Source organism: Pempheris klunzingeri, chromosome 5 (genome assembly GCF_042242105.1).
Source record: "Pempheris klunzingeri isolate RE-2024b chromosome 5, fPemKlu1.hap1, whole genome shotgun sequence".
NCBI classification, from domain to species: Eukaryota; Metazoa; Chordata; class Actinopteri; order Acropomatiformes; family Pempheridae; genus Pempheris; species Pempheris klunzingeri.
The window spans coordinates 26,206,453-26,229,780 of NC_092016.1; the positions used below are offsets into that span (position 1 = coordinate 26,206,453).

Genomic DNA, 23,328 nt, shown 5'->3' on the forward strand with positions numbered 1-23,328 from the left:
TGTACATAATGCACACAGGACTTAATTATACACATGTACATCGGAAGCCCTTTTCACTGTTTACAATACAGAGAGAAACTCTTATAGAGAGTACTTAGCATTGTAATAAGTTAATAAAAAACAGTGACTTAATAAAACTGAATTTGTTTGAATCATTTTGCCCAACTATTTGCACGGAGAGGAGCAAATACAAGTGCTTAACATGTCATTTACATCATGAGATATTGCATTATCAGACTTGCGCGTGCATTTATGTAGGCTACCCAGCCATTTATATTGGGCCGCTGCTGTGTCCTTGAGCTATCAAATAAAAATGTCTGTACATATCCACAGGCAGTGTACAATCATCTTTACTTCAGATCTGTACCAGAGGTGGTGGTTGTCTTTTCTAGTTATAATCCCTAAAGATTTTCATGACCTAAAACCAGTTGATGATACTATTTATGGTTACCGTTTTCCTGCTATAGCCAACTATACAGTTTAGAACACACCAACACATTAGGGAGTGATGGAACGAGATGGAGCAGCCACAGTGAGCTGCTAGTTGAGGAAAGACTCCCCACAAAGTGACAAACTCTGCTTTGCTGTTGTGCAGACTAAGCACAGCATGAAATCAGACTGGTTCTGATCATTAATGGATGACTTTTTATCATAACCACATCTCGTCCACTGATCGTTACCTCCCCCAAAGTGTGCTGAACCCAAATTGCTCCCAATGGTCAGGTCAGCTCGGTGCTGTCAGTGTGCAGGTGGCCAAAACCTTGTTTTCAACAAATGCTTGTATTAAACAGCATTTGTTGAAAGTGTGTGTGCGCCAAATCACACAAGGACCACAACTTTCGCACTTTGGACGTTTTTAGAATCTATTCTGCCTTTGAATGAATGAAAGTATTTTACTGTCTCAAACTATAGGAATTATACCAGCGGTTCTTTTTATAAAGTCCCTCTTCAGTGTACACCCCACCTCTTGACCCACAGACATGGATCCTAAGATTATTGAGAGCGCCAGGCTGCACTACAGCGTGCCAGTGTTGCATATGAAGCTAGAACAGACACTTGGTCAGAAGATGTCCTGACAAAGAACTACATTAACTTTGGAAATTATGATTGGTAAATATCCACTTAAATGGATATTTATCTTGAAGACAACAGTTTGACTTTGTTATGACACGATAGCTGAGCTAAAACTGTGAACTGGGATAAACATCTGCTGTATTGGCCTGTAGCCGTACAGCAGGTCCAAACTCAGTCCATAACCTGAATGTTAAAAAAAGGAAAGTACAGCACAGGTTGTCAACTCTGGTCCCTGTCCCACTGTTTCTGTGCCTGTGCAGCAGACCTGGACCTGGCCTCCTTGCTGTCACCTGTCCTGGTCTTGCGGAACCACCTCTCCGGTCAGAGTGATGGTGTGGAGGTTGGAGTACAGCGGCTTCTGCTGCTGGCTGCTGCCCCTCTGAGCCTCGGCCTGAGTCAGCGGGTGGACCATAGACATGTGGACGTTCAGGTTGTGGGCCTTCTCAAAACGTTTCCCGCACATCAAGCAGGCAAACTCCAGGTCAGCCTCTGCCTTGTGTTTGGTCATGTGGTATTTCAGTGACGCGCGCTGGCGACACTGGAAGCCACACACCTCACATCTGAAGGGAAACATATCACAACGGCAACAGTATTTATAATGGGCCTCTGGTCATTTTGTTCAAACTGGAAAAGAACATTTTTATTCTAAATTATTATCTCTGAAATAAACGCAGCGCAGTGTCATAGTTGTTTCATTCTGTATAAGTGACACAGTACTTACTGGAGCGGCTTGGCCCCTGAATGTCTCATCTGGTGAACTGAAAGGTGTTTCCTCTGTTTGAAGGTTTGGCCGCACTGGTCACAAATGTAGTTCCTCTCCTCTGGAAGGACAGAGCCAAAATACAGAGTAATGCCTGTTTAACATGGCACATCCATCCCACCTCAGGACTCCAACATTACAGCAAAGCTAATGGAGCAGGTATTGGCTTTCCATTCAGAATAAATAAATAAAAAGTTGGTGTGGTTCTCCTGGAAGATGACGCCAATGACTCAGCCCACAACATACACACTGCTGTGTGTGTAGACACAGGAGTACGACATTCTTCCTATTGTTAAGGCATGGAAAAGTGGTTTGCCAGTAGTTGTAGCTGCTCCTACAAACATAAATACACCTCATCCTGTGCAGTAGAGGATTCTTTTTCCAGGAATGACCTGACAGACACCTATGGCCTGTATGACAAAGAGATTAGTGGGTTAGCCAACTGTTTCATGTCATGTCATGATAAATAATCCACCTGGGGTTCTGCTGATGTTGCATGCGATTGGCCGGTAAATCAAGAACTCTGCCTCCCTCATGTGCTCACTCTCCACAGATCGGTAAAACCTTGAGAACACTGAGCTAATGTGTTTGTTTGTGTTTGTCTCACCTGTGTGGATGAGCTTGACGTGTCGCTGGAGGTAGCGGTCGATCATGAAAACCTTGTTGCAGCCAGGATGAGGGCACGGTCGCTCTCTCACCTCCTCATGATGCTCCTTGATGTGCTTCTGAAAAGCCCCCCATTCCCCCCCATAAGAAAACATTCATTCATAGCTTCATAAAGATGTAAAATATTGACTTCTCATTCCTTTTTACTGATTCACAGTCTCGTTTGAGTCATTCCAAATAGGAGAAATGTACAATAATTCAGCCATCAGGAACCTTTTTTACGGGCAACGCAGTTACTGAGCTTTGAAGAGTTACACCACACAAAGTGCATGAAAAGCACTGCTGCACAGACCTCTATGGGTCCACATTTCAATGTTGTAATTCTGTCTACACACAGTCTGGATTAGTAGAACTGTCTTGTTGGGGGGGGGTAGATTAAAAACCACTGAAACAAAATGACTGTAGTTCTCTTAACAAGCTATATCCCATCTTCTACTGTATATTCAGAGGCAGATTAAAAGATACACATGTATATATTAATAGTAATGAATTAACATTAGTAATAATCTACCTATTTTTCAATAGACCATATGAGATATGATTCTTTTACTATAGAAAATGAAGGGATTTGGCTTGCTATAAGCTGGACATGAAACACTAAAGTACTGCAGAATTCCTAGCAGTCATATATTCTGATTGATACATTTACCAAACATTTAGTTAACTTAAATAACAGTGAAATTGTCTGTCAGAATTCAGACCTTCAAACCATCAGGAGCTCTATAGACGGCCGTACAGCCCTGATACGGACACTTGTAGATGTTGGGAAGCTCCTCTCTGATAAAAACAAAATACAATAGTAGTTTGTTAATGCACATGCATGCTAAAATCAACTAAACCAGTTAACTTAATATGAAATTTAACGTGTGCTGAATGGAGGTTGGGTGTCAGAGGAAATGTAAGACTCAAGTTGTGTCAAATATGCGAATGTACCCTTTAGGTTTGAACTTGTTCTTCCAGCCGGGTTTGGGTCCAGGTTTCTTTTTGATTTTGGGCTCCTCTGGGGCCTTCGGGCTTCGTCGTCTCTTGCTGGGGACCGGCACTCTGCGTGCTCTTTTAAGGCGAGAGAGGGGGGTACAAGAAACAGTGACTTTCAGCCCATCTCTGCTGTTTCAGACGGAACAATAACCTTTGAAGAGCATCTGAACCCACCTCTTGTCTGAGAATGGCTCGAACAGCTCATCATCTGACAGCGTTCTCTTCCTGCTCTCCTCGAAGTCGTCCTCAGACATGACCCTGAATGCATGCACGTACAGTTACAGTTCTCACAAGGTCATGGTCGAAAAGCACCCCGAAGCTACAGGTGATGCAAGAGGAAAGACGGAGGATGACCAACCTGTCAGACAGATCACTGTCAGCAGCCCGGTCCTCCAGCTGTGCCAGAGTAGGAGACAGCACCTCCTCATGACATGTAAAATCTAATGTCAGGGAAACCACAAACGTGTGAGTCAACGATCCATACAGACAGGACACAAGCCAGACAAACATTTCTAAGGATGCACAGTTATGAGTTCTTAACATCTGTGTCAGTTGCAGTAGAAAAGTAGGCTACTGGCACTGGCTGTGGTCACATGTATGGAATAACCAAGGCACAGCTTAGTGTGGCTGCTTCATCTGTGTGCATGAACCATTTATATCAACTGAGTTCCCATGAATAAGCCCGGGCTGGTACGTATAAAACATTAAGGAAGTGGTCTTAGAATGGTTCTAAACTTTGTCTAATGTCCATCCTTATGTCAGAGAGGGAAGACACTAAATATAAAAGAGCACAGTTCAACAGTGCCACAAACTGTAAAGTGACAGAGTTAAATCAACATCTCACCTCAACTAAAACTGAACAGTGTGACCTTCATGAAGGTGCTGATAAATGGTTAGTTTTAGCTACGCCTGCCTCCTAAACTTGGGACTGAGAGTATATCAATATCAGGAAAATATCCTCAGTAACAAACTCAGTACTGAGTTCAGACTCATTGCCCTGCCCTTATGTGCACTCATGCTGCTGGGGACACAGATGATGGAAATGTCAGTAGTTCTGCAGGTAGTTTTATCCTGTGGAAAGGTTTACTCAAAACTACAAATGTCAACCTGCTGGTAGTGCAAGAGGTAAAGCCAGAGGACCAACGTCATTAGCAATCATCATGTGGGGTCAATAAAGGGCTGTGCCATCCATCCAATAGTTATATAGGATTAATAGGATATTTCAGTCAGACCAAAGTGGAGGACTGACACATTGCTATTCCTAGAGCCACACTGCTGTCATAGCTAAAAGTGTACTGAAAATCAAGACATTTGATTTCAAGTGTGTCGTTACATCGGTATTGTTGCTGTTTTATTCTAATCCACTTGTCGTGTGGAGATTTGTAGCAAATAAACAAGTTATGATTAGAATAAGCGTATTTCTCCAAAAAATATTGTTTGTCCTTGAGGTGTGACAAACCTGTCTACTGCTTTGACTTCCTACTAAAACATTTGTAATAAATATATTAAATCTAATTAAATTATATAAATATTATCTAGATTATTTAAAGCCTGCATTGTTTGTGTCCATGTTTGCTTGCATGTAGTCTTCTTCTTTACTGCCCTTGTGGACACAATGCTGGACTTACTAATACTAATTGATCTAATTGATCAGTGTCTGCAGGAAGGTGTATTCTGTGCGTGTGCATTCTCGTATGCATGCAATGTTGAATATGACAACTGATGGCTTAAAAATTAGATGGTCATCTTCTGGGACTTGACATGTGAGTAACAGTGACCAACTTTAGTGACAACTTACCAGGTGAGCTGAGGGGGATCTTACAAGTAGGAATAGGAGTGTAATTATGACATATTCCAGCTCCTGTTGCTGCTTCAGACCCTCTGGGGATCTCAGTCTCACCTTCAGTATTGCTGGTCCACTCAGCCAGCGCTGAGCTCTGACTCGGTGCTGTGACTGCAGGTAGGCTGTGTTGAGCCAGAGTGCTTATGCTTCCCGCTGGGGTCCGTTCAGTTCTGCCGGGTCGCTCGTCATCTTCTTCCTCCTCCTGTTCCTGCTCCTCTTCCTCTGACATCACTCCATCACCACTGCCACTCCCTAACGCTCCACTTCTAAAGTTTATCATGCACCCTGTGTTGGTGGTGGTTGTGCACTGGGTGTCCATGATGTATCTGTGACCATCAACGCAACCCCAAACGGCCTTGACGGAGCCCCAGCACTGGCCCTCCAGCACTTCCTTCAGGTCGGGGCAGGAGCGGCAGGCCTCTCCATGGTGGTGAGCCCAAGACACCAGGCTGTGGAGGCACTTAGGGTCTGAGGTAAAGGATGGTGGGGCTGAAAGACAACACCAGCATGTCTCAACAAACTAATGCAATCAGTTAACTTGACTTTTGATTTCTGTAATTTCTGTAAGGAAAAGCAAAAGCAAAGAAAAAAGGATTTTCTTTACTTGTTGAGCCATTGTTTACGGAGGACTCTAGACACTTTGCATTCTTCCTGAAAAAGAAACAAACAGTTGCTTATATTAATAGATTTTCTGCTTTAACCAGTGACAATCATACAATAAATATACACTTTTAAAGTCACACTAAACTTACCCGCTTTTCAGATTCTCTTTCTCAACTGGGAGGTTCACTCTCTGCAGAAACCTGATCAAGATACTGTGGCACTTGTAAAACTTGGCATGGCATTTCTTGCAGATAAACTCAGATAACCGAGGGTCACGGTCCAACTGGACCCCGACCAGTCGCTGGAAGTCTGTGTGGAATAAAAGGGGCGACTGGGCCCCAGCGTCCGACTCATCCTCAACAATATCTATGGAATCCTGAGGCCACTGGTTGAAGGCGTGCCGAAGGCTACGTGGAGAGAATTTCCCATGGCAGAGCCGACAGATAGCAGTTGACAGTCTACCTGCTAGGAGAAATAGCACGAGTTTCTAAATTGTCATGATGCAAAATATGCAAATGGTTGAATTTCTGCTGGGTCTCCAAGTTTCAAGTTGACTTTCTACCTTCACAAGACGGGACAACACATTAGGGCTGGCACTGAGCCACTCACCTGAGGATTTGGACTTGCTCTCGGGATGTTTCTGTCTGTTGTCGGCTGTTGTCACACTGAGGTCTAAGTTAGCAGCCTTGTCTTTTGCAGTGTTGTCATGGTAGAAACCATCGGCGGTAACGGGAACAGTCTTCCGAGGTCTCCCTCTGTTTACAGACGGCCTCTTAACCTCACTGATGCTAACGGTCTGTATCCTGCTGGTCTGTCGCGGAGTCTCAGATGACCTTGGACGTCTGCCTTTCTTCTTCATTGTTTATCCTAAATAAAAAGAAAAGATTTGCAGCTTAAGCAACATTCCAATGAGTTTTATCTTGTTTCATATGACAAACAATTGTAAACTACCATCTTAAAATTACAATCCATGTCTCATTAGTTATATTGTACAAAGATATTATTTCATTCTTTATAGTAAGTTCACTTGCTTATTACTTGGCAAAGCTGTGCATGTTTTTCTATTGAAAACCTCCACTGTGGTTAAGTTGACATGTAATTATGATGTAATGGTTAGTTGCATTTGGTCATCATTTGTTCTGACTCTTCCCTTTCCTTTGCTGAATCACTATATGCTGTAAACCATATTTTCCCACATACAGATTCTGAAAGCCACATCATGTATTAGCAACATCCAGCATAACTTCATAGATATAACACAACGTTACAAAGACAAAAAACAAAGGTGGTAATAAGTGCAACATAATCCGGGTTGTATTCAAGAGCCCTGCTGAGCTATGTGGTGTTCAAAACCCAGTGAATCAGCTAAATACATTATTTACACATTAACATCTGTAATTATATAAATGTATTATCTTCACATTTACATCGTTAACTCACCCCTAACCTCCATTTTCATCAATTTCAGATAAAACCAACACACAAAAAGGTCGAGCACACTGTGAGTTTTACATTACGATACATTTCTCTTCCTAGCTAGTGTAAATTTCACCCGGCTAACGTTAGCCTGTTAGCCTGAGTCAGTCTGCTGCGTTTGCTAGCTGGAGTGTCCAGATGCGTTGGTGAACGTAGTGACTGCTGCGGTCCTGTGACATGTCCTACCGTGAGTGTGTGTAAATCCTAACACTTGAAGTACATGGTGTTTTGAACATAAAAGTTGCTTTTCATGAGCCAGGAAGACAGCTCAGAGGTCTCAACGATGCTGCTGCCAGTTGTAAACATTAGAACCCGGAAGTGCAACTGGAAAAAAAAATCCAGGAGAAAATATGATATAGCGCCACCTGCCGACCATGGAAAATAATCAAATCAATGACTCAAACCTCCTTGATGCAAATAGCAAAATAATTTAACGAATTAAATGTAGATCTAAGCCTAAATGAATGCATGGAGGTAGTGTGTAATATTAGCTCTAGTAGAACCACTGATCTAACATGGGATGTGTCTGTAGACTTGCTGACTTCATGCAGACACACACAGTATGTGGATGTCACGTTAACCAGCAACAATATTTGCTGAAATCTGAAATATAATGTAATGAAATGTAATATTACACCTGCAACTCCAAAACGTGTTTTACTGATGTTCCTTTTTTCTGCTTCAGCTAATTTACACTCTCATGTTTTAATCTGCTAACAACAAAATAAGTGATGATGCGTAAAACATCTTTGTCTATTAAGGAAGATGTATATATGTTCTATATATGTGCTCTGTATATATGTGAACTTTTGTCTGATTCATCTGTTCATCATAGTTGTGTGATGATGAGGAATAATGCCCATCTCCATCTACCAAAGACAAATGATGATCCTCACACAGTAAGTAAAATATTCATGCTCATGTCAACATGCTACACATAGCTGAGCCATTAAATCAGACAGAAATACAGACTTGTCTTGTGCACAGTTTTAATTCTGTTTCCTGTTAATTGCTGGGTTACAGCTGGTTTAACAGAGATTTTTCACTGAAAAAAGCTGTCTGCTGTTAAGAATATGGTTGTTATTAATGCTGAGACAGAACTAGAACAGAAGTTGCAGCCATTAAATAAAAAAAATGAGCAGAAAGATGCTAAAATGTTTCGTAGTGCTGAGGGGAACTGCCAGGTGTGGTGATGTACTGGTGTCCAGATTTTGTTTCCGGCAGCGGGCCCACACAATCAATCACCACCCGTTCAAATGGCTCCCCGAGCACCGGGGTCGGATGCACCGGGGCTGGTGGGACCGGCTGATGTGGCTTCCCCGCAACCTGACACGTGCGACAGGTGCGGCAATACCTGGCCACATCAGTCTTTAACCCGGGCCAGAAGAAGTTAGGCAGCACACGGTCATATGTTTTTCTAACTCCCAGGTGTCCAGCTAAACTAGCATCACGTGCTAGGCTCAGTACTTGTGGTCTGTCCGGTGTTGGTACAACCACTCGATTAATCACAGACATGTCTGTCGTGTTATTGGACGTGAAGAATCAAGCGACATATCGTGGAGCAACAAACTGGCTTTATTTCTCTGGCGTAGCCAATTTCAATTTATTGACAACAAACCCAAAATGCTCTCTGTCAGCAGGAAGCTCTTGTGACTCCTTCACAATAAAACACATTACATAAAATGCATTACACCACATCCCCCTTTCTTTGAAAACAATGCAGATTGTAAAAGAACCTTTACTGCATAAGGAAACATTTAACATATGTATCCACATTTCTTAGTACAATTTTAGAACACTTTACCTTTTTATTTTGGCACATTTTATTTCTATAAATCCAGTCTTTTGGGCTTTACGACAACTCTACCAAACCTAGTTCTAACAGGATTAATAATTAATTATTATTAGATTAGATTGTAGAATAGAATTGAATTGAATTGAATTGAATTGAATGTTGACGGTCTAGATGAGGAGATTATTGAGGTAAATTCAGCAAGATCAATTGGAGAAAAACAGTCCAAGTACACATCAGGTGTAACAGCTGTTTCCATGATTCCTAAGTTTGAAGTAGAATCAGACCCTGTTAAGGGCAGAAGGTGCTGAATTTTGTCCCTAATAGTTAGAATTTTATCATTAAAGAAGCTCATGAAGTCGTTACTGCTGAGCTCTAAGGGAACACAAGGATCAATAGCCAGATAAGCCAAAACAAGGTCAAGAGTGTGGTTAAAACAGTGAGTTGGTTCATTTACACTCTGGGAGAAGCCAATTGAGTCCAATAGTGAGACAAAAGCAGTGCTGAGACTATCATTATCATTATCTACATGAATATTAAAGTCACCTACTATAATCACTTTGTCCACACTGAGGACTAAATCTGATAGAAACTCTGAAAACTCAGTTAAGAATTCAGAGTATGGGCCAGGAGGGCGGTACACTGTGACAACCAACACTGGTTTTAGAGTTTTCCAGGTTGGGTGTGAAAAACTAAGAGTAAGACTTTCAAAGGAGTTATAATTTAGTTTGGGTCTAGGTTGGACTATTAAACTAGAGTTAAAGATTGCTGCAACTCCACCTCCACGTCCAGAATCTCTGGGAATATGAGTATTAGTATGACTGGGAGGAGTGGCCTCATTAAGGCTAACATACTCCTCAGGATGTAGCCAGGTTTCAGTCAGACACAATAAATCAATTTCATGGTCAGATATCAGATCGTTTACTAAAACAGCTTTGGATGGCAGAGATCTGATGTTTAAAAGTCCACATTTCACTCTCCTGTCCTGTTTCATAGTGCCAGTGGTATTAACTCGGATTAAGTGTTTAGGCTGAACTCCTCTCCTGTTGGACTTAATAGATCTAAATGGTCTGAGTGGTCGGGGGACAGACATAGTCTCTATGGGATGTTGGGTGGGTGACTGTTCTAATGGAGGAGCAGAGAAGCGTGTAAGACAGGGGAGTAGGAGCTAAGCTAGGTCGGCCCGCACCGGCTACTGGCGGCTGGCTAGCTACAGCTACAGACTTATGCTCCATGGTGCAGAACCGTGTCTCCAACTCACTGAGCCTCGCCTCCAGTACAGCAAATCAACTACACTTATTACAGGTGCCCGTTTCACTAAAGGAGGCCGAGGAATAGCTAAACATTGAGCACACTGAGCAGGAGACAGCAGGAGACTGAGAGAGAGAGAGAGAAGCCATTGTAGAGGTTTTAGCTTTTTAAGCTAGCAAGTGATTTAGATATAAAGCTACAGAAATAGCGAGATAATCACCACAAGGAAGTGAGACCTATGTGCGCAGGTTTTAAATTTAAATGTACAGCTGGTGGTTAGGACAGTAAAGCGTGAAAATAGATCCAGTGGAGTAAAAGGGATGTGAGACGCTGTTGATAGCGCAGTACACAGAAACTCGGATAGCCGGAAATGACGCTTACAGGAACTGCACCGCACCACAGTGCTCCACAGTACTGAATAAAGGGACATATGATATTTCAGTTTTTTATTTTTAATACATTTGCAAAAATTTCTAAAAAACTTTTTGGACTTTGTTATTATGGGGTATTGTGTGTAGATTGATGAGGAAAAAAAAGAATTTAATCCATTTTGGAATAAGGCTGTAACATAACAAAATGTGGAAAAAGTGAAGGGGTCTGAATACTTACGTGAATACTACGTACCCACTGTATGTACTCAACCTGGCCTATCCAAAGCCTCTTCGTTTCACATTTTAAGTGTTCCAGAAAATCATTATGCAGCTTGAGCATCAAGATGTTCCCCAAAGTTCAAAATTTGTATGGAAGACTATCAGCTTCACAGTAGTGACGCGCTGCAATGTGTTGCTCTCCTGGGCCCCATTTTAAAAATTTTTTTTCGCGAACTGAAGAATTTATCTGGCCTTGTGCATTGCTTTGAGCACAGTTGTGGATAAATATGGACCTCTCTGAGCCTCTTTTGAAAATTGCCCTCTCCTTGCTCTGTTCTGTTAAGCAATTTAAATGCACAAAATATACATCAAAATGTAAAGTGAAATACCACTTATGTTGTAACAGGGTTTTGTAACTGTTGAATTTTGCAAATGTATAACTGTAAACTTGAATTTGCAGATATGGTTTAATTTCAGTTTCATGGTTCTAAAACAACTAAAAAATACACTGTCTGTAGAGCAGAAAGTGGTTAAAACTTTGAATAAATATCTCACCGTGGTGGTAGTGAAAAAAAAAAAGTACCATTGGTGACTTTGTATTGAAGGCAATGATTTTTGTTTAGCTTTTACAATCAAAGTCTTTCAGTTGTCATTTTGCCCTTGAGTCCTGGATGTCACAGTCTCATTGTCATTTTCTACCAAAAATATTTCATTTTAGTATTACTGCAACTTTTCATTGATTTTACCACCACTACTGTTCATTTTGAGAGAATTTGTGAAGTTTGGATTTCATATTCAGTGCATTCCTGATGACAGTTACACAGTTGGTAAAACGTTGAATGTATTTGAAATGAAGCTGCCATCGTAATAAGTTGGTAATTTGAGTGCATGCATACAAGGGCTCTTTTTCGGTTTTGTTACAGTTAATCTAACTGTTCAGATCTGACTATTGTAATAAAGGCCTGTACTTGCCACGATGTTCCGGAAGTATAATTTACAATTTAATGAGACGTACGGTGGTTTTTATGAAGTTCTAAAAACACATCCAGTCTGTATATTCCGACCGGACAGAGATCCGTAGTCGATGAAGCTATGAAATGGAGAAATAAGCCGCTGAAAGTAATAGCCGCTGTACAGCCAATGTGCTGCGCTCGTGAAAGAGAGCCGAAGTGCTTTAATCAGTTTATACTGAAGAGAAATATTGTTGTTGCTTGCCACAGTCGTACTGGGGTATAAACAGAGCATTTAGACCTAACAGTCGCTGAGCTGCGTCCGTAAAAGAGAACCAAAGTGCTTAAACAGTGTATACTAAAGAGGAATATTGTTACTGCTCACAACAGCTTTGGCCGAGTTATAGGAAAACACTGAGTGCCTTAGTGCAGTGAATGTGTTAAAATAGCAACAAAGCTAACAGCCGCTGGGCTGAATGAGTGTGAAAACAGCTGCCGAGCTGTGTTTATAGAATAAAGCATTTGGTGCAGTGAACGTGGTAGAAAATAGCCACCAAGCTAATGGTTGCTGGGCTAAAGGCCTATTTTGTGCATTGAACAAAACGTGCTGTTGAAAGAAGTTAACTGTCCGTGGGGAACTAGGATAGGATAGGGAAGGATAGGGAACTAACTTACATTAATACCAGTCTTGAACTAGATAAGATCAAGTACCATTGAAGTACCAACACTAGTTGAATTTAGAATTTCACACACGTGACTTGTGTATGTTTGATACCTCCTGTTACTTCAATCCAAACCTAAATTTGTGATTGTTGCTAGTCATCTGTCTTGGAGTTATTTACTTTATAGTACATGTATAAATGTTGTGTTTCAAATCTCTCCCAAGTTCTTTTACCCCGCTGTGCTACACTGATCAGCCTTAAACCAGCTAATCACCACAGCTAGATAAAACATTCTTTTTGGACATCTCATTGATTAACTGGAAGGTAACACACATCACTTAAGCAAGAGACCACTTGCTAGGGGCTGACACTGGATCATCTCTAACATTGATTGAAGAATTACCAAGTAAACCTAAACAAAATTTAAGTAAGCAAGCAAAAAGAAATTGGATAAAACTAAAAGAATAACATGATAACAAGTAAGAGAAAAGTAAATTAGAGTAGAGAGCTTACATATCTAGACGCATGTTTAAAAGTCTCTCTCTTCCTCTTTTCTTTTTCCTTTCTTTAACAGTTAGATCCTAACTGTAGAACACCCTTTCATATTTTTGATCTTTCCCAATAGATCATTTTGATATTTAACCCCTCTAGTTTCCCAATTTTGAAGTTTGCGTATGACTACCACTATTATTATGCATATATCATATCTTTTACTCCCTAGTCTCCTTTTATTTTAATTCTAGTTTCCCAATTTTGAAATTTGGTTATTGCTACTACTAGTATTCTACATATATCATATCTTCTTCCTCTCTTCTTCTCCTTTATATTTTGATTCAATCTCGATCTTGATTGAATGTAGTTTGATTTTAAGTTGATGCTCAACTTTAATTATGATGTTGATTTTAATCTTGATTTAAATTTAAAGTGGACTCTGATCCTGTATAATTTCAATCTCAATCGTGATTCTTAATTCGATTTAACCCTGATTTGGTTGTATTATTATTCATTTCCCTTTTATCTCTTTTCCTTTTCGCTTCATTTTAATTTTGATGATTGATCTTAAGTTTAATTTCAACCTGAAGTTAATTCTGATTCTGTTTTGATTCCAATCTCACTTTGACTTTAATCATGATTTGATCTTGATTTGATTCTCCTTTTGTTTAATCCTATACTGAATTTAGGTTTAAATCCAGTCTGATTCTGGATTATGCATTGCACTGATGTATCGACAATACTGGAAGCTGGTGGCAGCAGTCAAAGGCCCCACTCCGCTGATTGAGGGTTTAGGCAGGGCTCAGGCCGTGGTTCTCAACCGCACGGATAACATCTTGGAGAAGCTTTCGGCTCTGCAAAACGGATTGGATCGATTGGAGTGATTGAGTGACCAGAATGGACAATAAAGTAAGCCAAGTCTATTGAATACGGCTGTCTCGCTCTAACTCAAATAATCTAATCTGAATTGGCCTCCCCTAAGCAGCTCTTCCCCATCCACCTGGTGTTTGTTGGCTTGTCTGCAACCAGACCAGGGACGTCTCCATGGCAGCCGCCATGTTATCGCAGACGACCAGGCGAATGAACTGAGGCGGGTTTTGGGGAACTGATGAGCAACACATCAGGACTTACTTCCTGCCCTACATCCAACGCCTTCGCCAGCTTCCACCCCTCCAGCACGAGAGGCGTGGTCTAAAGCGCTCGCCCACCAGGCTGGAGACTGCGGCCTGCCTCCTGCGGTGCTGGATATCTCTACTCCCCTTTTCCCCTCCCCTGTTGCCATGTTGTTATTGTCATGTGATGTGCTAAAATTTGTGCTGAGGTTTTTTACCGGTCCCACACTGCACTCCACATGAGTACAGTCTGGTGTCGCATGTGTTTTCTCCTCCCCTCTCTCTCCTCTTGTTTTCCTCCCCACTTTCCCCCCCCACTGTAAATGGAATTTCCCCTCGGGGATTAATAAAGTATTTGATTGATTGATTGATTGATTGATTGATTCTGACTGCGATCCTGAATCTGTCTAACTTTAAAGTTTTGGTTTTGATTTGTATTTTGATTTTAACTATTGAGTTTGATTTGAACCTTTCTCTCCTTTCCCTTCCTTCACAAGTATGGGGGGGTAACCTCATTATTAGATTTATCTGTTTGCATAACTTAACTGATTCCTATTCTGATGTTAATCCTGACTTTAGAAATTTAAGCTTTCTCACCTTCCTTCTCCTTCCGTCACAATTTTTGGGTATAACCTCTTTATTAGACTTGTCTGTTTAAAGGTACAACCCACAGATGTTCACAGAATGACTCAAGAACCAGACTCTCTGAAATTGAATGCATTTCTTTTATTGGGTCTAGGTCTTGCCGTTTTGAGTTACCCTAACTGATTAAGTATCCAGTGAAATGGGAGGGTGGCCACTCCCAAGAAGTCAGAAGTAGAAGTTAGTGGTCTCATGCATGTGTAACTCAATTAGAACACTCAGACAACTGACACCAACTTTGATCACAGAAAAGAGCTGTTGTAACCTGTTCGACAGGTGTGGTCCAAGAAATCCCTTTGGACATGAATTCTTGCACCACAGGGGGGATTGTAGCCCGTTGAACCAGTAGTGTGGCTGCCTCACTTGCCCTAAGACCTCCTGGACTTTCCTGTGACAGAGGAAAGGGGGGGGTTTGCCACAAACCCATGCTTTACCAGTGTACTGGCTGTGAATTAACCCTGAACTGACTTATCCAAAACAGGATGCCATTGTATGAGAGTTCCGGATGATAACGTGATGAACGCTAAAAAGACTGATAAGTGACAATGATGAAGTGATGGAACCCAAAACATGCCTCTGGGTAGGTGTTGTGTAAAAGGCCTCACAGTGATGGCTATAAAAATTAACAAAGAGCTTCTATCGAGCTTCTATATACGTTCTGAACTCTCTATGAACCAAGCGACCCCTGGTCTCCTTCACTCGTGGACCCCTGAGGTCCAGGCCAGACTGATCAGGGAGGGGAATGAGGGAAGTCTGTATGAACATTCTTCCATTTCTGCTATAAGTTTAAATGTGGTTAAAGAAGCTGTCCAAAGTGCCCACAGATCAATTAATGCTAATTAATGTGTTCTTTTGTCTAATGGTGTAACCCACATGTTCATGAATATCCAAGGATGACCAACTAACCAATTACAACTTTTGAGGATGCTGCTTCAAATCCTGTGATAACACTGCAATTCACCAATGAGTGAAAAGACTCAGGAAGTCCATAATATTAATAATCTGTGTCTAATAAATTAGAAACTAACCAACAGTATATTCAATCCAGGTCTGTTTAATCTGTGTCATGTGGTGATTAGAGTAATGGAAGTTAATGCAAACTTGAGAATGTTAAAGATTAGGTCATTGTGTGTCATGTCATTTAGGAAGTTATTTGGTAAAGACTTAATGAATATATGTATTGGAAGAGAAATATCTTGATTCTGTATACCATGCAGTGTTAGGACTGAAAATGGATTTGGAACATAGTGAATATGAAACAGAAATCTAATTTAGTACATCTAAACTTTTTAGTGATGACACAGGCGTTCCTCTGTCAGAGGAGAACAGGCCCCTAAGATGCAGAGGATAAAACCTCTGTCTTCCCTTCTGTCATTGCTTAGCCCTTCTTTTCTGCTTTGCTGTTTTTATTTTTATTTTATTTTATTTTTCCCTTTTAAGTTTTACTTTGTTACTTATAATCTTTGTGCCTGCTACCTTCAAGTTAAACTTTTGTAGACCGTTCTTCTGAAGTTATAGCTGATCACTATGACTGAAAGTATAACAGAGTTTTCTTAAAGTCCTCTTAAATACTGCCTGAAACACCAGCCAGAACCAAGTACTTCTGATAGCAACTCTCGTTTTGATAACTCTGAACTGTTGCGTGTGACCAGCGACAACTTTTTTTTTAGTGAGCTTTAAATGAGTTTTGAAGCTGAGGCCAACATCAGATCCAGATCCAGATCCAGGTCCAGGTCCAGCACCCTGCCTAGTAAGAGCTGAACGCCGCTGGCTGTCCTGTAGTCCGAACGGACCGACAGACGCCACCGCCAAGAACCAGCACATCCTGATCCACCAGAACCTTCAAGTTCCTGAACCACGGTGCCGAGTGAACTGAGCCGACATCGCCAAGGCCCTCCAGCCTCCTGTCTCAGCCTCCAGAGAGAGCTCCTCTCTCTCCTCCTCCCCTGGAAACCTGCCAGGGACGCTGACAGCTGACCCTGCCTGTGTGACTGCGGACCACCGCTGGATGCATCGCTGCTGGAACAAGGGCCCACGTGAAGTATAACAGCTGGTGCTAGTTCACAAGTTGGTGTCAGTGTAGCTCTGAGATCTATCTAAATCTGCAGGGAGAGTAGTCAGTGGATCCTCTGTGGTTCTAACTACAACGGTCTCAATGTCAGACAGGTTCCCCTCGTTCTCCGGTACAATCCGTATTCAGTTTCATTGCACAATCACTAATCCAAAGGTTTATCAGCAATGTTAGTCTTCTGTCCTGATTGTTGTCTGTCTAGTGTCATTTCTGTCTCATCCACCTTTACAGTCATTAGTGTTCTATGTTGATATTTAGCATTTATTAATAAAAAGGTGTATTAACCGCCACTTCGCTGCCTGGATATTTCTTCATAACAAGGTCTAAGAGGATCAATGCCACTGAGACTGTTTAATGTTTAATGTTTAATTCTTAAGGTTAAAGACCTGAAGCCATCTGTACTAATAAAATAATAAGTTGAATTTCCCGTCCAATGACGGGTGGTGCCCCTATTGATACGAGAGCTTTTAATTAATTGGCAGTCAACCTGTTACATTATTATGGTGCCCCAGTGAGAGGCAGGTATACTTACTACAGTGGTTTTCTTGCTTTTCTCACTAACTAAGGCCGTTTGTGACATTTGACTTGAAAACTACTCTGCCTCTGCTGCCAAGTTGAAATTTCTTCATTGTGTCCTTTAATCATGTTAAAACAAACACCTCAGGGCAGTTTGATGCACGCTTAAACAATTATTTCTTGTCAAGAGAGCAAATACTGAAATGGTGGATGATGAATTACATTAGTTGGATGGACTTTCTTAAGATAATTTGTCTGTATTCAACAGTGTCCATTTTGGCTTTCTCTCACCATTCTAAGCCTATTTTGGACACAGGAGGTGAAATGTGTTACCATGAGATACCATGATAGACTTACATGTTTGCCCAGAAAACACTTAGAATGGTGAGAGAAAGCCAAAATGGACACAATACAGACAAATTATCTTAAGAAACTTCATCCAACTAATGTAATTCATCATCTTTAACTATTCTGAGTGTTGTCTGGGCAGAAATGTAAGTCTATATAAAGTGAACAGAACCTTGTGCAACTCTGTGTCTAACTTTTGTATGCATGGATGATTCGTGGTTAATGTGTACATATAAAGAGCTCTAACTCTAAATTCACTTTCACCCGTTTGTACAATGATAATCCTTTTAAAATTTTGTGGCAAAAAAATGAAAATTATGTAATAGATTGAAATATTTTGCAAATTTCAATTCTGCAAAACAAGGGAGTCCAACTTAAGACAACTATTCCTCAGTAAGCTGGGTCATTGATTTATACCATGCCGAACCAAAAAAGCAATCAAATCATGTGATGGTGAACTGAAAATAGCCCTGTTATCTTACCTGAGGTGTTCCTCAAGATAATTCTAATACCTACAGACAGTGGACAGCGCTGGTCAAGCTTTTAGTTGGGTGCTTCGCTGACCGACAGATTTGCAAATTAGTTAAATATCAATTTTAACCCATGACATTTAGATGTAACATTTAACACTAATAATGTATTGGATATATTTTTTATAAGAAAAGTAAAGTAAAAACAAAAAGTGCAATAAATCTGGTAAAAAGTGACAAAAACATTTTCATCACTTTTTTAAATATAGTTTGAAGCTTAGCGTGGTAGAATGTTGCTGTTAGTTTTTTCAGCATGCGCCACTTTACTATCTTACTTTACATGTGTGGTCTGTTGTCTGCTGCTCTGACACTGACACTGACTTGTTTTGTAGATGCATTTTTGATGAACGGTTGTGGTCAGTGCTTTAGAACCTTTAGAAATAGTACATCATTTCGTGTCACTGCTTCAAAATAAAAGCAGTCCCAGGTTTCACCAGATGAAAACTTTTGATGTGAAGCAGAAGCACTGGGACCGGTTGGCGGTGGAGGAGTCTCATATTCACATGGGTGAATAAAGTCAGCCGGTCTGTCGGACTCAAGTGCTTCGTCTTATCAGCCATCTGTTGCCATTTTAAAGTTCTCAACCTGTCTCACTGTGTCGTAACAGTCTGGCTTAAGCACAGCTGCCTTTCACTCACATGCCCATGTTTTCCACACCGCAGCAGAAAAAAAAAGCTAAGTGAGGCAGGATGATTGCAAGTATCATGAACATGTTTTCTCTCAGCAAACTGCTATGTGAGATAAGGGTCTTTGTACATGCCTTAAGCGGTAAGCCGGTGACGGCCACCTGAGCAGACAGGATTAAAAAAAATCTGCATAACAAAGCATTTAATTGAACAAGAAGGAAGCGGGGAGGAATGCTTTCTAATTATCTCTATGCTGCAATTAATGAGTCAGAAAGCATCGGGTGGCATTTTTAAAATGCATTTAATGACTAATTATGTGGTGACAGAATACTTGACTCTAGTATTAATAACAAAACCAACAGCATCCTCCCAGACTGAATCTAATCATGGGCGTGTATGTCAGCCCAGTGAGTCTTCACTTCAGCCTCTGGTGCTCCTCAGTTTGCCTGAGGAAACAATGAGCGAGCTTCCCCTTCCCCCGGTGTCTACATGCACTCGAGGAGGTCACTGACACGAAAAGACTCCCAGAGATCAAAACTATACAGCGATGTCAAACCGTAATGTCTCAGTCAGAGTTTATCAAGCTCCTATCAGATTGAATTAGCCTATCAAGTGATAAATGAAAGACCATGAAATGCCTATTGAAGAACCGAGAGAGTAAAATCATCTACAGTATTAAGCACACTTCAATGTGAATGCAAAATCACATTATGGAAATCTCCTTCTCTAGATGGAGCCCCTTGAACGCAAGAGATTAGGATCTTTTCTCTGCTCTCCGATGAGAGTTCACTCTCTCCGAGACTTGTGTTCATACAAAGACACACACAAAGACAAGAAACATAGCATGCTTAAGGCTGCATGGTAAAGCAGTCAAGACCCCCAAAGGTTTATTGCTTCATCTCTGTTGATGACGTCTAGAATAGTAGAAAAACATGTTTCTTAGTTGCAACCGTTCTAGTTCTACAGACGAGCAGCTGCTCAGATCACAGGCCTGCGTACATAAAAACCTCAAAGTTGCACAAACAAGTATTTTTGTATTAAGAATGGAAAATTGCGAAAGGTCGAACACTGAACCTACAGGAAGTTATCACCTGACTTTCAGGTCTATGGAGTGTATTAGCTTTAATCAACTGTGGGATATTGGTTGGGCAGAACACACAGATTAAAGCTCAGACAGTGTGTGTGTGTGTGAGTGTGTGTGTGTGTGTGTGTGTGTGTGCGCAGCAGTGAACAACCCCCTGAGACAGGAGACACCAATATGAGGGCCCTTAGGGACATTACTATCTAAACAGGCGTTAATGACATTATTCAGAACTATCATGCAAAACTTTGGACACACCGTTTTATTCAACGGTCAGACAGGACGTGACGACTAGATCGATCTGAAAAGAATAGTTTCCTTTAGATTTATTTTTGTAACATGTTCTAAGTTGGTCAGATGTAATTAAAGCAGACACCGCTACATAGCTAATGTTAATTAGAGCCCAAAAAGACTTTTTCCAATAGTCTTACGTTGTGAAAGAGACGTCTGTAAATCAGCAGATAATTAAGAGTCTCAGCACCTGCAACCCCCTCCATCAGAATTTGATCGATCAGGCCTGATAACATTTGGGAAATCTAAAAGAGCTGAACGATTAAATAACCTTACTGACATTCATTATAGGAGAAGGCACTGAGCAACTGTGAATGAACGGAGCCTCTACGTCCACTATGTCCAGTTCTCTTCATACAACAACAGCATCCACACTTAGACGTCAACTATTTAAATCAATAATGCTCGGTCAAAGAGATGCTGTGGAGCTGATTGTGCCAGGATGAAATCCCTCATCACTGATTTGTTCCCCGACTGTGTCCTGAAAAAGTTGGTCAGTTGTCAGAGCACAGTGCTGTCACTAGCTAGCATACTGTTACTAGAGTAGGACTGAAAAGTCAAATATATTATTTATAATCTGCAAACCTTCAATAAGGCAAACATGGGTAAGAATCCCCACATGAGCAGCATCACATATTATATTAGGCAACAGTGGCAGGAGCCTCTGGCCAAGACCTGATCCAGCCCTAAACTATAGGTTTTATCACTAAGGAAGGTTTTTAGTCTACTCTTAAATGTAGAGAGGGTGTCTGCCCCCCCGAACCCAAACTGGAAGGAGGTTCCACAGGAGAGGAGCCTGATAGCTGAAAGCTCTGGCTCCATCACTACTTTAGAGGACTTTAGGAACCACCAGTAGACCTGCAGTCTGGGAGCACAGTGCTCTAGTGGGGTAGTACGGTACTATGAGTTCTTTAAGATATGATGGAGCCTGAACATTAAGAACCTTGTAGGTGAGGAGAAGGATTTTAAACTCTATTCTAGATTTTACTGGAAGCCAATGAAGAGAAGCCAGTACAGGAGAAATATGGTCTCTTCTCTTAGTTCTCATCAGAACACGAGCAGCAGCGTTCTGGACCAGCTGGAGAGTCTTTAAGGACTTATTGGAGCAGACTGATAATAAGGAGTTACAATAGTCCAACCTTGAAATGACAAATGTGTGGACTAGTTTTTCTGCATCATTCTGAGACCAGATAGGCCTGATTTTAGCAATTTAGCTTTTACTAACAGCACACAGACTCACCAGTAAAACTTCATCCAAAATGCATTAACTACTATGATTTAACTTTCTCACACTGAAATCTTACATTAAGCAAATTCACTTCAAGGGTTAAAAATGAGCTGAATTTGACGAGAGAAGGTCACAAAGCCCTTTGACTATCAGGACTCCCACACTAAATCATGCACCATTTTTAGGTGACACCTTCTGGCAAGTCAGTTCTACTACAGTATCAAAAATGAGCTTAATTCACAATGTTAGTTCAAAATGTACTTTTCAATCAATCAATCAATCAATCTTTATTTATAGAGCGCCAATTCACAACAGCGTTATCTCAAGACTCTTTCTATAAAGAGCAGGTCTAGACCAAACTCTTTAATAAGAGAGAGACCCAACGATTCAGGAATTAGAGAAACTTGATTCAACTCCTGTAATTCGTCATCTTCAGCTCTTTAGAGTGTTTTCTCTGGACAAAGTTATACGATATGACTGTGATCAAAACTCTCAAGCCACGTGGCAGCGACAAGCCACACCACAGCCTCCACCTCCACCGTAGACTGGAAACAGGGGACTTCCTCACGCCACCATCTTTTACAGAAGAACCATCACTTCCTGGTTTGGCAACAGCAGGTCGGATGAGCGACAGGAACTTGAACAGGATCCCAGCAGAGAAGATCATTGGTGTCTTTCTTCCATCTCTGATGGACATGTACAAGCAATGCTGCATCAGCAGAGGAGGCAGCATCTCACCTCTACTGTCAAAAATGAGCTTAGCTCGGTGAAAGAACATCAAAATGAACATTTGCTAAACGCAGAATAATAAGCTAGAGAAACTTGAATGAACTCATGTAATTCGTCATCTTTAGCTAAGCTTTAGCTTAACACTGGTCCTTCAGTGTCTCACCTGCTGATCACCACAAGATGGAGACACTCAACCTGCAGAAAGTATCACATGAATCACCATTCACAGGGACAAGCCTGTGATCTGGATTTTGTCTGTGATTCCAAAAAAATGTTGCTGTGTGGAAAATCAGGGAAACAATCCTGTAGGATGAAGTCAGTACAAACAGTCATCTCACTTCTCACATTCAACTTGCTGCTTCACCGAGTCATGGCTTGTGAAAAACTTAAGATTTTGCTTGCAAAATGCATGAAAATATAAATGAATGGTCTTCACTTTCTTTTCTTTGGCAAATGACCACGGTGTAAGTGGGATAAAGCCCTTTGAGGTGCTCATAAACAGGAATGAATGGACTCTATAGAGGACTCCACGTTGTCCGTTCATTTCACATACACTACTCACAAAAAGTCAGGGATATTCAGCTTTCAGGTGAAATTTCAGGATGAACCTAAAATACATTCTAACCTTTCCAGGTGAACTTAATGTGACCTTCTCTAAACCTTTGAATGCACATGTCCAACTGTTCAGTGTCTCAGTACTTTCTGCACCAGCTGCTGTTCTCTAACAAGAAGCTTAACAGCAACATTCACAACAGGTTTGATCCATGAATCCACCAATACATTTCCTGCTTCAGTTAGAATTGGTATTTAAACAGTCCTCCTCATCCTGCTGTTCACATTCTGACATCATGAGACCAAGACGACACCTAACAGTTGATCAGCAGCACCTCAACACTGGAGGCTTCAAACAGGAAGTCCTCAGACGGAGGTGTTCACTGAGCTTAGAGGGTCACAGAGTGTCATCAGGAGGTTGGAACAGTGATACAGAGACTGGAAGAGTCACAGAAAGGAGAGGAG

At 41.2% G+C, this 23,328-nt stretch overlaps 1 protein-coding gene across 2 annotated transcripts; it reads right to left on the bottom strand.

The window, feature by feature from the left end:
- Positions 1 to 179: 179 nt before the first annotated feature.
- znf276 (zinc finger protein 276) lies at positions 180 to 7,698 on the bottom strand. Of its 2 annotated transcripts, none has more exons than XM_070830987.1 (12): positions 7,587 to 7,698; positions 6,534 to 6,791; positions 6,074 to 6,386; positions 5,926 to 5,972; positions 5,379 to 5,810; positions 3,837 to 3,918; positions 3,653 to 3,736; positions 3,434 to 3,553; positions 3,202 to 3,277; positions 2,442 to 2,559; positions 1,796 to 1,895; positions 180 to 1,634 (listed from the first exon to the last, which is right to left on the bottom strand). In XM_070830987.1, the coding sequence occupies exons 2-12, from the start codon at positions 6,781 to 6,783 to the stop codon at positions 1,361 to 1,363; spliced, it is 1,896 nt and encodes a 631-aa protein (XP_070687088.1). In that variant the 5' UTR covers positions 6,784 to 6,791; positions 7,587 to 7,698; the 3' UTR covers positions 180 to 1,360. The 2 variants fall into 2 exon arrangements, with proteins under 2 accessions (XP_070687088.1, XP_070687087.1); XM_070830986.1 differs by having other exon boundaries at positions 6,074 to 6,389.
- Positions 7,699 to 23,328: the final 15,630 nt, after the last annotated feature.

Excerpts from the sequence above, each read along its gene's own strand:
- znf276 (XM_070830986.1), bottom strand. The coding sequence starts at position 6,783 with ATGAAGAAGAAAGGCAGACGTCCAAGGTCATCTGAGACTCCGCGACAG. Across the intron at positions 3,919-5,378 it reads GTGGACCAGCAATACTGAAG|ATTTTACATGTCATGAGGAG; the intron begins GTGAGACTGAGA and ends CCCTGACATTAG. Across the intron at positions 3,737-3,836 it reads GACAGTGATCTGTCTGACAG|GGTCATGTCTGAGGACGACT; the intron begins GTTGGTCATCCT and ends GCATGCATTCAG.